The sequence below is a fragment of the Stenella coeruleoalba genome, assembly GCF_951394435.1.
Source record: "Stenella coeruleoalba genome assembly, chromosome: 10".
Lineage (NCBI taxonomy): Eukaryota > Metazoa > Chordata > Mammalia > Artiodactyla > Delphinidae > Stenella > Stenella coeruleoalba.
In genome coordinates this window covers 48205646-48218638 of record NC_137156.1, presented here as the reverse complement: position 1 = coordinate 48218638, position 12993 = coordinate 48205646, and the positions used below count along the sequence as shown (strand labels likewise).

The window sequence follows — 12993 nt, the reverse complement described above, 5'->3', positions numbered from 1 at the left end:
GTTGATGTCTAGTCTCATACCATTGTGGTCAGAAAAGATGCATTATGTGATTTCAGTCTTCTTAAATTTATTGAGACGTGGTTTGTGGGCTAGCACGTGATCTATCCTGGAGAATATTCCATGTGCACTTGAAAAGAATGTGTATTCTGCTTTTTTTGGTTGGAATGTTTTGCATATATCTATTAATATACAGATTAATATATCTAATCTATACCAGATTGCTGGTATAATGTGTCATTAAGACCTTACTGATTTTATGTATGGATGATCTGTCCACTGATGTAAGTGGGGTGTTAAAGTCCCCCATTATTATTGTGTTACTGTCAATTTCTACCTTTATGTCTGCTAATATATGCTTTATATATTTAGGTGCTCCTATGTTGGGTATGTATATATGTATGTATACATAAGTATATATTCTCTTGTTGAATTGATCCTTTTCTCATTATGTAATGTCCTTCTTTGTCTCTTGTTACAAATCTTTGTTTTAAAGTCTATTTTGTCTAATATCAATATTGCTTCCTCTGCTTTTTTTTTTTCATTTCCACTTGCATGGAATATCTTTTTATATCCCCTCACTTTCAGTCTGTGTGTGTCTTTAGGTCTGAAGTGAGTCTGTTATAGGCAGCATATACGTGAGTCTTGTTTTTGTTTCCATTCAGCCATTCTATGTCTTTTGATTGGAGCATTTATTCCATTTACATTTAAAGTAATTATGGATAGGTATGTTCTTATTGCCATTTTGTTAACTATTTTCTGGATTTTAGGGAATTCCATTTTAGACTTGATTAGACTTTCACTTGTTGAATTAGAAATAATATTGTAAATATCAGCTGTACTTCATTTGGAGGAAGGTCAGAGGGAAGTTTTGGGGGTAGGGATTAGAAATCTGCATGATCTACAGAGGCAGATGTGCCAGTGGGACAGGGATTTTCTGAGGAAAACTTTCTGAGCATCTTTCTGGGAAACACTTCTCATCCCCTGTGCAGCCCTACACTGACAGGATGTTACTGATAATTCCATTGCTATGAAAGTTGAAGGTTACCTCTGCATTTACTGAAGCAGAAGGAAAGGGCAGAATAGTGGATGTAGTGGGGTTGCAAGGTGGACATCTTTCTTCTGGTTTCTTGTATAGTTATGCTCAAGCAGAATCTTCTGTCATTGCCAAGTATTATGGGGATCTTAACTTATCACTTCCTAAAATTGTCAGAGTCACTCCTTGTTTTCATTTTGCTCAGGAAAGACATTTTAAAATGACACAAATTTTAGCTATGCTTTGAAGGATAGGAGAAACTGCCCATAACTACATCTCTTGATTATTTACTATGAGATAAAAGTTATACATCCTTTATCTCATCCAATACTCTCAAGCACATTCCCATCTTTACAGATAATGAAGAAGTTTAGAGAGGTTAGGAAAGTTGCTTAAATCACCCAAGTAATTGGTTGACAGAGCCAGGGATGAACCATGTCTGCTTCTAGAGTTCATCTTTTAACCGAGTCTCTTTATAGTATTCCCTTAGGGAAGCCATTTCAGGCAAAGAAAAAGGCAGGCTTAAGGGCACCCAGGTGCTCATAATCAAGTGTGGTACAAGGGTGAGGCCAATACTTTGTTGGAGTGGACATTTAGATTGGCTGATAATGAGAGAGGTCAGTCATCTGAGCATGGCCTGCAGAGTCCTTTATCCCTGATTCTCTACCCTCTGGCAAGCCTGGCTTTTTCTCAGTTCCTCAGTGGACCATGCTCCCTTGATCACAGGACCTTTGTATATGTAGCTTCCTCAGCATGGAAGTCTCTTCTCCTCTTTCTTTTCTTACCTAGTTAACACCTGCCCTCCTTCATATATTCATTCAACCATTTTATCACAGAAGCTTTTCCTGATCAGCTGTGTCCCTTACATTACCCTCTCATAATATCATATATCTACCTGTTCTTTAATGATCTTATCCTAACTGTAAATTTACATTTATATGTATGATTCTTGGTTTAATGTGTATCTCTGCCGTTGGTCCTAAGGGTTGTGTCAATATGGATGGTTTCTTACCTAGTTAACACCTGTCCTCCTTCATATATTCATTCAACCACCATTTTATCACAGAAGCTTTTCCTGATCAGCTGTGTCCCTTACATTACCCTCTCATAATATCATATATCTACCTGTTCTTTAATGATCTTATCCTAACTGTAAATTTACATTTATATGTGTGATTCTTGGTTTAATGTGTATCTCTGCCACTGGTCCTAAGGGTTGTGTCAATATGGATGGTTTCTGATGTGGTTACCATCTTATCTTTAGTACCTAGCCCGTTACCTGGAACATAGTATATACTTAGTGGATATTTGTTGGACAAATAAGTGAATCAGTGAGTACATGTACCATCTTGAAGGCCAGATAGGGCAGCTGGAAACTTTATAAAGAATAGTAATCAGGAGACCTTCTGATACTTAATGGGGACCTACTGTGATGAAGGCAGGGGTTGGTAGATTTTCCCACTGTTAAATACTTTGTAGAATAGATTATAAGGAAAAGCTTTCTGATGAGGTACACCTGAGTTATTGCAGGAGTAGAGAGGGCCTGGGCTACTGGCATATTTAAACTGTGATCACAGAAACAATTGGAAATTCAGATATAAGACCTGGTGAGTGAGTAAGTATAGGAGCAAGAGAGACGTGTCAGAGACTTCAAGGCTAGGCAGTGGGGAAGATGTGATGTTATCTGCGGTTTGGGATATCCCAGATGGGGTGTGAAGAGGCAGGTGCTTCATAGGGCTAGGGGTGAATCCCCAGACAAAGACTAGGGCTTTCTGTCTTGGCTGTGAACTTGGGAGCTTCTGACAGACATGTGATGGATGAAAGCTCATGTGGAGAAGAATGGGAACACTTTATATCTGTGCAGTATTTCCAAATGCTTCTCATCCATTGTCATAGTTTTATTTGAGAAACCCCTGCAAGAAGTAAGTTTATAGGCCATTTTTTTGAGAACACAGAGTAGTGAGTGATGTAACCAATGTTGCACAGATAGGAAACAACAGAGCAAGAATCTAGGGTCTCAACCACACATCTTTTCCATCTGAAAGTTGACAGCTTCAGGCTGTAGCATAAAGATTCTACAGTCTTTAACATTTTTGGTATCATTTGTTCTACCAAAGGAGAGGGTTTTTACCCTTTTTAATATGTGCTATATATAAAATGTTTTCTGTTGTCATTTTTAAATTTCTATTTTAGCACATGAATGCTGTTATGACCACACTTTCTGAAATAAAACCTTTTCCTCCACTCCAAATATGGTCACAGATGTGGAAAGAGTAATAAAAACATTAATGCTGCTACCAGAATTTTCTAAATAGCCAAACAATATTAGATTTTTTCCTCTTTAAGAGTATTTCTTGACCATCGGTGATTTTGCAGACAGCTGTCCAAGTTTCTGCCATTGTCTCAATTAACTGGAGTGAGTAGAGTCATTGTGAGTGCCACTCCTTGGTTTTTTGCCTTTCAAAATCAGTGGCATTTTTATAGAAACAGGATAATTTCTATGTAGCATTAGAACTAAAAGTCAAAGTATTATTTTAGATAGTAAGTTGGTCAAAGTTTATGTATGCCAAAATTATAGTGAGCTCCCCAAAATATTGAAACACTATGCTATTTCTACCAGTTTTCTCCATTGCACTATAGAGAAATGGAAAAGTTATAGCAAGCCATCTAGCTTTTGCATAGTTCTTAAAAACACCTTGTAGAGCTTAGCCCTCTCATTTGTCAGTAGTACTACTGTATCGAGAGGACAGATAGATAAATATACTCAGACATATGCATATATGTCTATATATGTATCGAAAGATACATCTCCATCTGTCTACAGTGATAAACCACACAAAATCTTTGCTCTCATGAATCTTGCATTCTGGTTAGGAATTACAGACCCCAATACGTAAATGAATATTACGTAAATAAAAACAAAGAAAGTAATTTCAGATTGAAAGATAGTAAGAATTAAATAAATATAATAGGAGAGTATTGAGGAAAGGGATGAGTTTTTTTTGTTTGTTTTTGTTTTTGTTTTTGTTTTGCGGTACGGGTGCCTCTCACTGCTGCGGCCTCCCCCACTGCGGAACACAGGCCCCAGATGCGCAGGCCCAGCGGCGACGGCCCACGGGCCCAGCCACTCCGCGGCACGCGGGATCCTCCCCGACCGGGGCACGAACCCGCGCCCCCTGTATCGCCAGGCAGACTCCCAACCACTGCGCCACCAGAGAAGCCCAGGGATGAGTTTTTGATAATATGGTCAAGAAAGACCGTTCTGAAAACCCAGATCATGTATGGCCTTTTAGGCCTTGTAGTTTGGTCTTTATTCTTAGTATCTATCAGAAGCCTTTAAAGAATTTTAACCTTTAGGTAGTGATATCTGCTTTAGGTCTTTCAAAGATCATTGTGACTCTGGTATGGAGAATTATGTTTTGGAGGGTAGTGATGGCTGTGGGGAGTCTGCTTAGAAAGTATAGTTCAGTAGCCTCGATGAGAGTTCGTGGTGTCCTGGACTAGGTGATAGTGGTTGTATTAATTATCCATTATTGTGTAACCAATTACCACAAAGCTTAGTGGCTTAAGACAACAAACATTTATTTTCTCACCATTTCAAGGGGCAGGAATCCAGCAGCAGCTTAGCTGGATGATTCTGGCTCAAGGTCTCTCATGAGGCTTCAGTCAAGCTGTCAGCCAGGGCTGCATCATCTGAAGCCTTGACTTGGCCTGGGTGTCCACTTCCAAGAAGGCTCACTCACATGGTGGGCAATTAGTTCTGGCTTTTGTCTGGAACTTGGCCTCTCATTCACCAGGACCCCTCTTCTCTATGTGGCCTCTTCAGCAGAATAGCCTGGACTAGGCAAATATTTCTTAACTATAACATCAAGGGACTTCCCTCGTGGTCCAGTGGTTAAGTCTCCGTGCTCCCAATGCAGGCGGCCCAGGTTCGATCCCTTGTCGGGGAACTAAGATCCCACATACTGCAACTAAGCCTGCGTGCTCTAGAGCCCACACACCACAACTAGAAAGCCCACACGCTGCAACTAGGGAGGCCCACTTGCCAAAAGAAGACCCAGCACAGCCAGAGTAAAATAAATAAATGAAAATAAACTATAACATAAAAACCATAATATATATATATAAATTAATTCATTGAACTTCGTTAATGTTTAAAATTTCTGTTCTATGAAAGTTATTACTAAGAGGATGAAAAAACAAGTTGAAGACAAGGAGAAAATATTTGTAGATCATCTATCTGACAAAGAATTAGTATCAATAATACAAATAATAAGAAAGCTCAGTAATAAGAAAACAAACAACCCCATGACAAAATGGGCCAAACTTTGAACAAGCACTTCATTAAAGAAGATACACAGATGGCAAATAAATACATAAAAAATGTTCAGCACCATTAGTCATTAGGGAAATGCAAATGAAAGCTATACTGAGCTATCACTACATACTAGTTAAAATGGCTAATTAAAAAACCCCTGATAACTTAAAATGCTGGTGAGGAGGCAGAAGCAACTAGAACTCTCATACATTTCTGGTGAGAACACAATGGAAACTATTTTGGCTTGGTAGTTTTTTATGAAATTAAACATACACTTATCATAGGATCCAGTAATCCCACTCCAAGGAATCTATCAAAGAGAAATAAAAAATTATCTTCGCACAAAAATTTGTATGCAATTATTGCACTTACTTGGATGTGTAGTGCAATCTTGAATAGGAATGGTAAGAGTGGACATCCTTGCCTTTTTCTCTTTGTATCCTTGAGTTTATACTACCTTGTCTTAATTACTATGGACTTGTAATAATTCTTAATATACTATAGAAAACTTCGTCCTCTTTTATATTAAACTCCATGGCTCCTCTTGGCAGTTTCTATTTCTATATGAATTTTATACTCAATTTGTGAAGTTCTGCCCAAAATATGAAGACATATGATTGGAATTACATAAATTAGTTTAGGAAGAATGAAATCTATATAATATTGAAAATCCCAATCCATGAATTTGGACTTTCTCTCCATTAATTTTAATCTTCTTTAATGACTCTGTAACAAAATTTTATAATTTTCCCTGCATAGGTCTTTCATGTCCTTTGTCATATTATTCCTAGATATTTGTTCCTATGATGGTATTGTAATTAGTATGTTTTCTTTCTTTCTTTTTTTTTTGAAAGGAAAGAGAAAATAATGTTTTCTGATTTATTTGAAAAATTCAGTTATCAAGGCACATTAAAAATGTTCTTATATGACAATCTCTTCAAAATATCTATCAATATATTAACAAGATGGCTATATCTTTTTTTAATTTTTCTTTGCTTTAATTGAGATATAATTGACCTACAACATTGTATTAGTTTCAGCTGTGTAACTTAATGATTCGATATTTGTTATATACTGTGAAATGGTCACCATAAGTCAAGATAACATCCAGCCTTGTTTTTTTGATCTTAAGGGAAAGACATTCAATCTTTTAACATTAACTAGAAAGTTAGCAGTAGGTTTTTCATAGATGCCCTTTATCAGGTTAAGGAAATGCCTGTCTATTTTCCACTTTGCTAAAAGGAATAGATACTGAATTTTCTCAAATTCTTCTTATACAACTATTGAGATGTTTGTATGATTTCCTTCTCTAATGTTCTGATCTGGTGAACTATATTGATTAATTTTTAAATGTTGGATCAGCATTGTATTTTTGGCATAAACCCCACTTGGTTATTATGTGTTATCCTTTTTAATATATCCCTAGATTGGATTTACTTATTTTTTGTATCTATTCTCATGGGGAATACTGTTCTGTGCTTTTCTTTTCTTGTAATGTCTTTGTATGGACTTGTTCAGGGTAATGTTGACTTCATAAAATGAGTTAGGAAGTGTTCTCTCCTCTTCTATTTTCTGGTAGAGTTTATGCATAACTGATATTTATCCCTTAAGTGTTTGGTTGAATTTGTAAATAAAATGGTTTGGGCCTGATTTTTCTTTGTTGGCAGTATTGTATTCTGTTTTGATAAGAATTTGGGGCTTTAGAATTGAGCAACATCAAATTCATGTCTAACTCTGTTCATTTCTCCCTGAGAAACCCTGAGCAAGGCACTAATTCTCTTTGAGCCTCAGTTTCTTCATATATAAAATGGGTGGTTGTGAAGATTAAATAGCGATATACATCAGTTGATTATCACTATGCTATACTACACTTGCATATGTTAACTTATTCAGATTTTAATATTATAGCGCTACTATCTATATTATTACAATCACTATTTTACAGATAAGAAAACTATTGCAAAGAGAGATTAAATAACTTGCCCAGGGTTACTCAGGTAGCACATAATGAAGCCAGGATTTGAACTGAGCCTGTTTGGTTCCAGAGTCCTTGCCTTTAAGCACTAACAGGCACTAACTATAATAATTCCTATTGCACTGTGAGTATTAAAACAGACAATATATGTAAGCAGCTAAATTTGTGCTAGTTCAAAGTTGTTGTTTTGTAAATGGATATTATTATTAATAACATGAATTAATATTACTTTGAAGTCAAAGGTACTCCAGAATATTTTCAACCTGTCAAAGACACTTTAGAATAGATAATCAAATACTTTTTATTAAAATTCATTACTGTGAAATTCCATACATATTTAGTACACTTAAAAAGTGATATTGTGAACATCAAACTATTAGGAATAGCAACTTGAATTTTTGCCCTGGTTCAACACTGTCTTTTTGTTTAATTCTAGTAATTAAACCTCTTGAAATGTTTGTAAATCCATACAATGATAATAGGAATAATATCTGTTTCTACCACTTTGATCTAAGTTATTGAGTGGCTTAAAAAATAGAAGTATGTGAAGGTGCTTTGAAAAATATAGCTAATGCTAATATTAAATATAAATATTTAGTGTTCTAGTTTAAAAATTAGAATCCATTGTATTAATATAATTATATTATTATATAAGTATTTTGAGATGATTGTGAACATTATTATTTACTATGACTTTGTACAAATAGATACCATCCATTTCAGGTTTTCAGACCTTCATGGTGATTATTTAGGCTTACCATATTTGTTTATTTTTTTAGCTGGATGAGGTGATGACTGCCATATGCCAAAACATTAGATTCATTTTATTTATTTGAAAATTATAAAGGGTAATCTAAAAAAGTAGAATCACGGGGCTTCCCTGGTGGCGCAGTGGTTGAGAGTCCGCCTGCCGATGCAGGGGACACGGGTTCATTCCCTGGTCCGGGAAGATCCCACATGCCGCGGAGCGGCTGGGCCCGTGAGCCATGGCCGCTGGGCCTGCGCGTCCGGAGCCTGTGCTCCACAACGGGAGAGGCCACAACAGTGAGAGGCCCGCGTACAGAAAAAAAAAAAAAAGTAGAATCACAAGTTCAATAAGTACTTTGTCCTATCTTCCAGTCAGAAAGACTCTTTTAATATTTTTTAATGAAACCTCATTATGTCAATATATATAGCATAATGACCTAATGTATGTACACCATTAATGAAGGCTGGGAGTGGTTCAGAAGATTGGCGCATGGGGCATTTTGACAGGGAAAACAAGAAAAGCTTTCTCTTGTGAATTGTAATAGCTTTTTTCTTTGTTTTGTTTTGTTTTGTTTTTGCAGAATGTTAAAAGCTAAGGAACAATGCTAATTCTGGGAAAATATAATCAAATTGTTTTGTTTCTTGAATTGTAGCTGACTTTGGCCTGGCAAAGCAAAAACAAGAAAGCAGCAAACTTACATCTGTTGTAGGAACAATTCTGTATTCCTGGTAAGGACAATTATTTTATGGCTCTCTAACACCTTTTTTTAACTGGTTTGGGCTTTCATTTCTTTTCTTGGCTTGCAAAGGAAAGATATTTACATATTTAATAAGTTTTCCTCAATTATCCAGGTAATACACATGTATAGAATCGTACCATTATGTGTTTAAAATAACAAACTATCTTTCCTTTAAGGTAACTCTGCCCCTCAATTACTTGTAATTGAAGTGATCTTTAGCACACAGTAGGTGTACAGAGTTGTTGAATGAATCTGTGAATGAATTAGTAGACTTGTTACGCAATATGACACTTGGAACATTTTATTGCATCTATTTTATATATGATTCTTTTACTCTCTTTCCATCTATAGACATTCAAGGTCAAGGAAAGGGTTTTTATGTCCTAATACCTGTCCCAGCATCTGGCAAATAATAGGTGCTGAATAAATTTTATTATGTGAATGAATAAATGATGATATATATACTTACACATATATTTACAAAGTTGGTGCTTCTTGGGTAAATGAGCATTATTTTGATGAATTGAGACTTTTTTAGCATGCTTTTTAGGGTTCCTTTGCAATCCATTAATTATCATGAAGTGAGAATCTTCTTTTGCTGATCACATATCATTTGTCTGAATCTGTTGAAATTAGCAAACAGATATGGTAGTCCGTAGATGCAGCAGATTTCAGGGAAATATTCTGAAATTTCATTTGTCGGGTCAAGCAATCAAGACGCTTCCATCTTCTTTTTTTAATCTGGTCTATTATGCAGCAGAGTCCTGGGGGTAGGATTCAGAATGAATCTTCTCCAAGGAGGGTGGAATTTGGAAATAACAGCTCCAGTTTACAAAGTGCTTTCATACAAGAATGTGCAACATAGTGTTTTTAAGGGGTGAATTTATTTTGCTAGAAATTTCTTACATCTTTGTTTTTGAAACTAGCTTCATGGGAAGATGTAGAGATTGGTGGCCAGGCTAATATTGTACCTTGAAAACTGATAGTTTATCTGGGCACTTAATCTCTTAATAATAAGGATATGACTCACCCATTACTTGTTGCTGGAATAATAGTTTTCATTTGTTCTACTTTGTATTCTTTTTCAAAAATAATAAAAGCTTAATCATAAAAGTGTTAAATAATCATATATTCCTGAACAGATTTGATTGTCAATCAAAATTACAGAACAAATAAAATACAAACTAAAAATAAGCACATTTATTCCCAAGACTGTGAATTCAGTTTAGAATTGCTATTATGATAATTTTGTGTGTGTGTTGAGGTGGGGGGCAGGAAATCTATAGAGTATGTAAGAAGAAATCTAAAACATGACAACTATTTTGTTTTATTAGCCCAAAGATGGATTCATATTTTCTTTTAATTTTTAAATTAACTACAGAGTTAGGAAAGCTGAACCTCCTAATACAGTTAAGGTATTATTTCACTTAGGAATATCACAAATGTATGACCGTTCATCTTTCTATCAAGCTCTTTGTTCTTTTAAATTGCTTTAAAATATTTATTTCTACTCCCTGATCCCACCTTCCTCTCTCCTGGTTGTTAGAAATGCCCCTTGTATTTTATAATACAAGGTTTTACAATAAACTTAGGCTCACAAACCAGAGTTAAAAGAACTCTGTTCTAAATTACATTCCATTACTTTCTTACTTCGGGATTTTCCAAAAGACAAGAATCCAAGTGAAATAGTTTATTTAGTAGGTGGTTCCATGAAATAGTGGTGGGGGGTCGGGGCGGGGGAGGAAATGAGACAGAGAAGGGAAAGCAGCCAGTACAGGAAACATTAATAATCAGATCCAGACTTCCCTGGTGGCGCAGTGGTTGAGAATCCGCCTGCCAATGCAGGGGACACAGGTTCGATCCCTGGTCCTGGAAGATCCCACATGCCACGGAGCAACTAAGCCCATGCACCACAACTACTGAGCCTGTGCTCTAGACCCCGTGAGCCACAACTACTGAGCCTGCATGCTGCAACTACTGAAGTCTGCGTGCCTAGAGCCTGGTGCTCCACAGTAAGAGGCCAACACAATGAGAAGCCTTCGCACCACAACTAAGAGTAACCCCCACTCACCTCAACTATAGAAAGCCCACATGCAGCAATGAAGACCCAACACAGCCATAAATAAATACATTTATTTTTAAAAAATCAGATCCATAGATTATTATCTGGGATACATTGTACGAGATGTTTCAGAGTTGTCCTATATGCCAAATTAAATGTAGGGGTTTTGGGGTTTTGTTCTTTTCTCAGCCACAAGTGACTAAGGGCTACTCCATGGGTGACCTTCAGTCACTCCTGGCCTCCTGGGGTGGCTGGGAGGAAGCCCCCAGGCAGAGAGTCATGGGACCTTGTTCACTGCATGATGTCAAGGACATGCACTGGAAATGTCAGCTGTATAATCTCTCAAATTCTAATTATTCCAAATTTAAGATGTTTCCTAATATATTGTTTGACATGTCCAATTACTTTTGAATATTTTTATATCCTTCCCTTTGGGTTTTCTCTGAGTTTGTGAATTGAACAAAAGTAAAACAAATATCACAGTCTCTACCCTGAGTCTCATACCTTCATGCCTTTTCTTGAATTGTCCCTTCATCTATTTCCAGGGTATTTCTCTCCACATTCTGTAATCTTTGTGTAATTCTTATGAGCTCCTCTGAGCCAATTCATGTGGACCTGGGATGCCTGCCCCAGCTCTCCACGTTCCCCAGAGTTTGATGTTCCCATATCATTTTGCTCTTTGCTTTTGCCTTTGCTTCCTCAGGTATTAACTTATTTAATAGCAGAAAGTTCTTTATCAACTTTTGCAGGAAGTGCCTGGGAGCATTCTCTTTTTTTTAATATTTGTTATTTATTTATTTGGTTGCACTGGGTCTTAGTTGCAACCGGTGGGCTCCTTGGTTGTGGCTCGTGGGCTCCTTAGTTGCAGCCAGCAGTCTCCTTAGTTGCAGCTGACAGGCTCCTTAGTTGCAGCACATGGGCTCCTTAGTTTTGTCCGGCAGGATCCATAGGTGTGGCTCTCCTGCTCCTTAGTTGTGGCACATGTGCTCCTTAGTTTCAGCCAGCAGTCTCCTTAGTTTCAGCTGGCAGGCTCCTTAGTTGCAGCGCATGGGCCCCTTAGTTGTGGCAGGTGGGATCCTTAGTTGTGGCATGTGAACTCTTAGTTGTGGCATGCATGTGGGATCTAGTTCCCTGACCAGGGATCAGACCCAGGCCCCCTGCATTGGGACCTTGGAATCTTACCCACTGCACCACCAGGGAAGTCCCATCGGATCATTCTTTATATCTCAGCTGCTAGATAAGTGGTTTGTGGGCACTGGACTGATTGTGCTATGGGCACTGGACTGATTGTGCTGGAACAGAAGTTCCATAAAACCTTTTCTTATCTGATTATTATCTTATCTTATTTCTTATCTGATTATTATCATTATTAGGCAGGTCTTTATTATCCTTCTCATGGAGAATATTCTCCAAATATGGTCCTTGGTTCCATTTTTTATCTCTACGTCTTACTCCAATTCCAGAGTCCAAAACTGTACACTTCCTTCAACTGCATTTTCAGAGCAGAATTTAGAGTTTGACACTCTGAGATACATTTTGGGCTAGTTCTTCACAGAACGTTATTTGGGATTTCTGGATAATAAACAAGTATGATCTAATAAAAATAGAAAACTTTGACTAATCCTGGAATGGGAATTCTTTGCGACTTTATTGCTTAGTGTAATCCCATTCATGTTATTACATTAGATAATTTTTTTAAAGCTACTAAAGTTTTCATTGGATGGATCAAAATAAACCTGTAGGAAAACCTGAACAAGTAGACACAGTGAAACCTGCCCAACTTCTAACTGTACTTCTCAAGTTCTTAAGGAATCTCCAAGCTCTGAGACTCTTAATTGACTTAAAACACTTCAGTAGCCTCCAGTTCACACAGTTCACAGACCATGTCCTCAGTTGGGCTACAGGAGGACAGCCCTGCATTCTCTGTCTCTGCCATGTCTTCCTGCTGTACCTCCACCCAGACTTCACTACTCTTAGCTGCTCCCTGCATGTTCCCTGTGGCCACAGGGCTTTTGCACATGCTGCTCTCTCTGCCTGGAATACTGCTTTTCCCACTTGTCATCTGGTTAACTCTTCTCACCCTTCACCTCTCAGCTAGAATGTAGCCTCCTCAGGCAA

At 37.3% G+C, this 12993-nt stretch overlaps 1 protein-coding gene across 18 annotated transcripts in view; it reads left to right on the top strand.

The window, feature by feature from the left end:
• NEK10 (NIMA related kinase 10) overlaps nucleotides 1-12993 on the top strand; it is a 315567-nt gene that overhangs the window by 95614 nt on the left and 206960 nt on the right. For all 18 annotated transcript variants that reach the window (XM_079933110.1, XM_079933115.1, XM_079933109.1 and 15 more), the window contains one exon: nucleotides 8727-8802. In XM_079933110.1, coding sequence (XP_079789236.1) covers nucleotides 8727-8802 — 76 coding nt within the window. The remainder of the gene's footprint in view (nucleotides 1-8726; nucleotides 8803-12993) is intronic.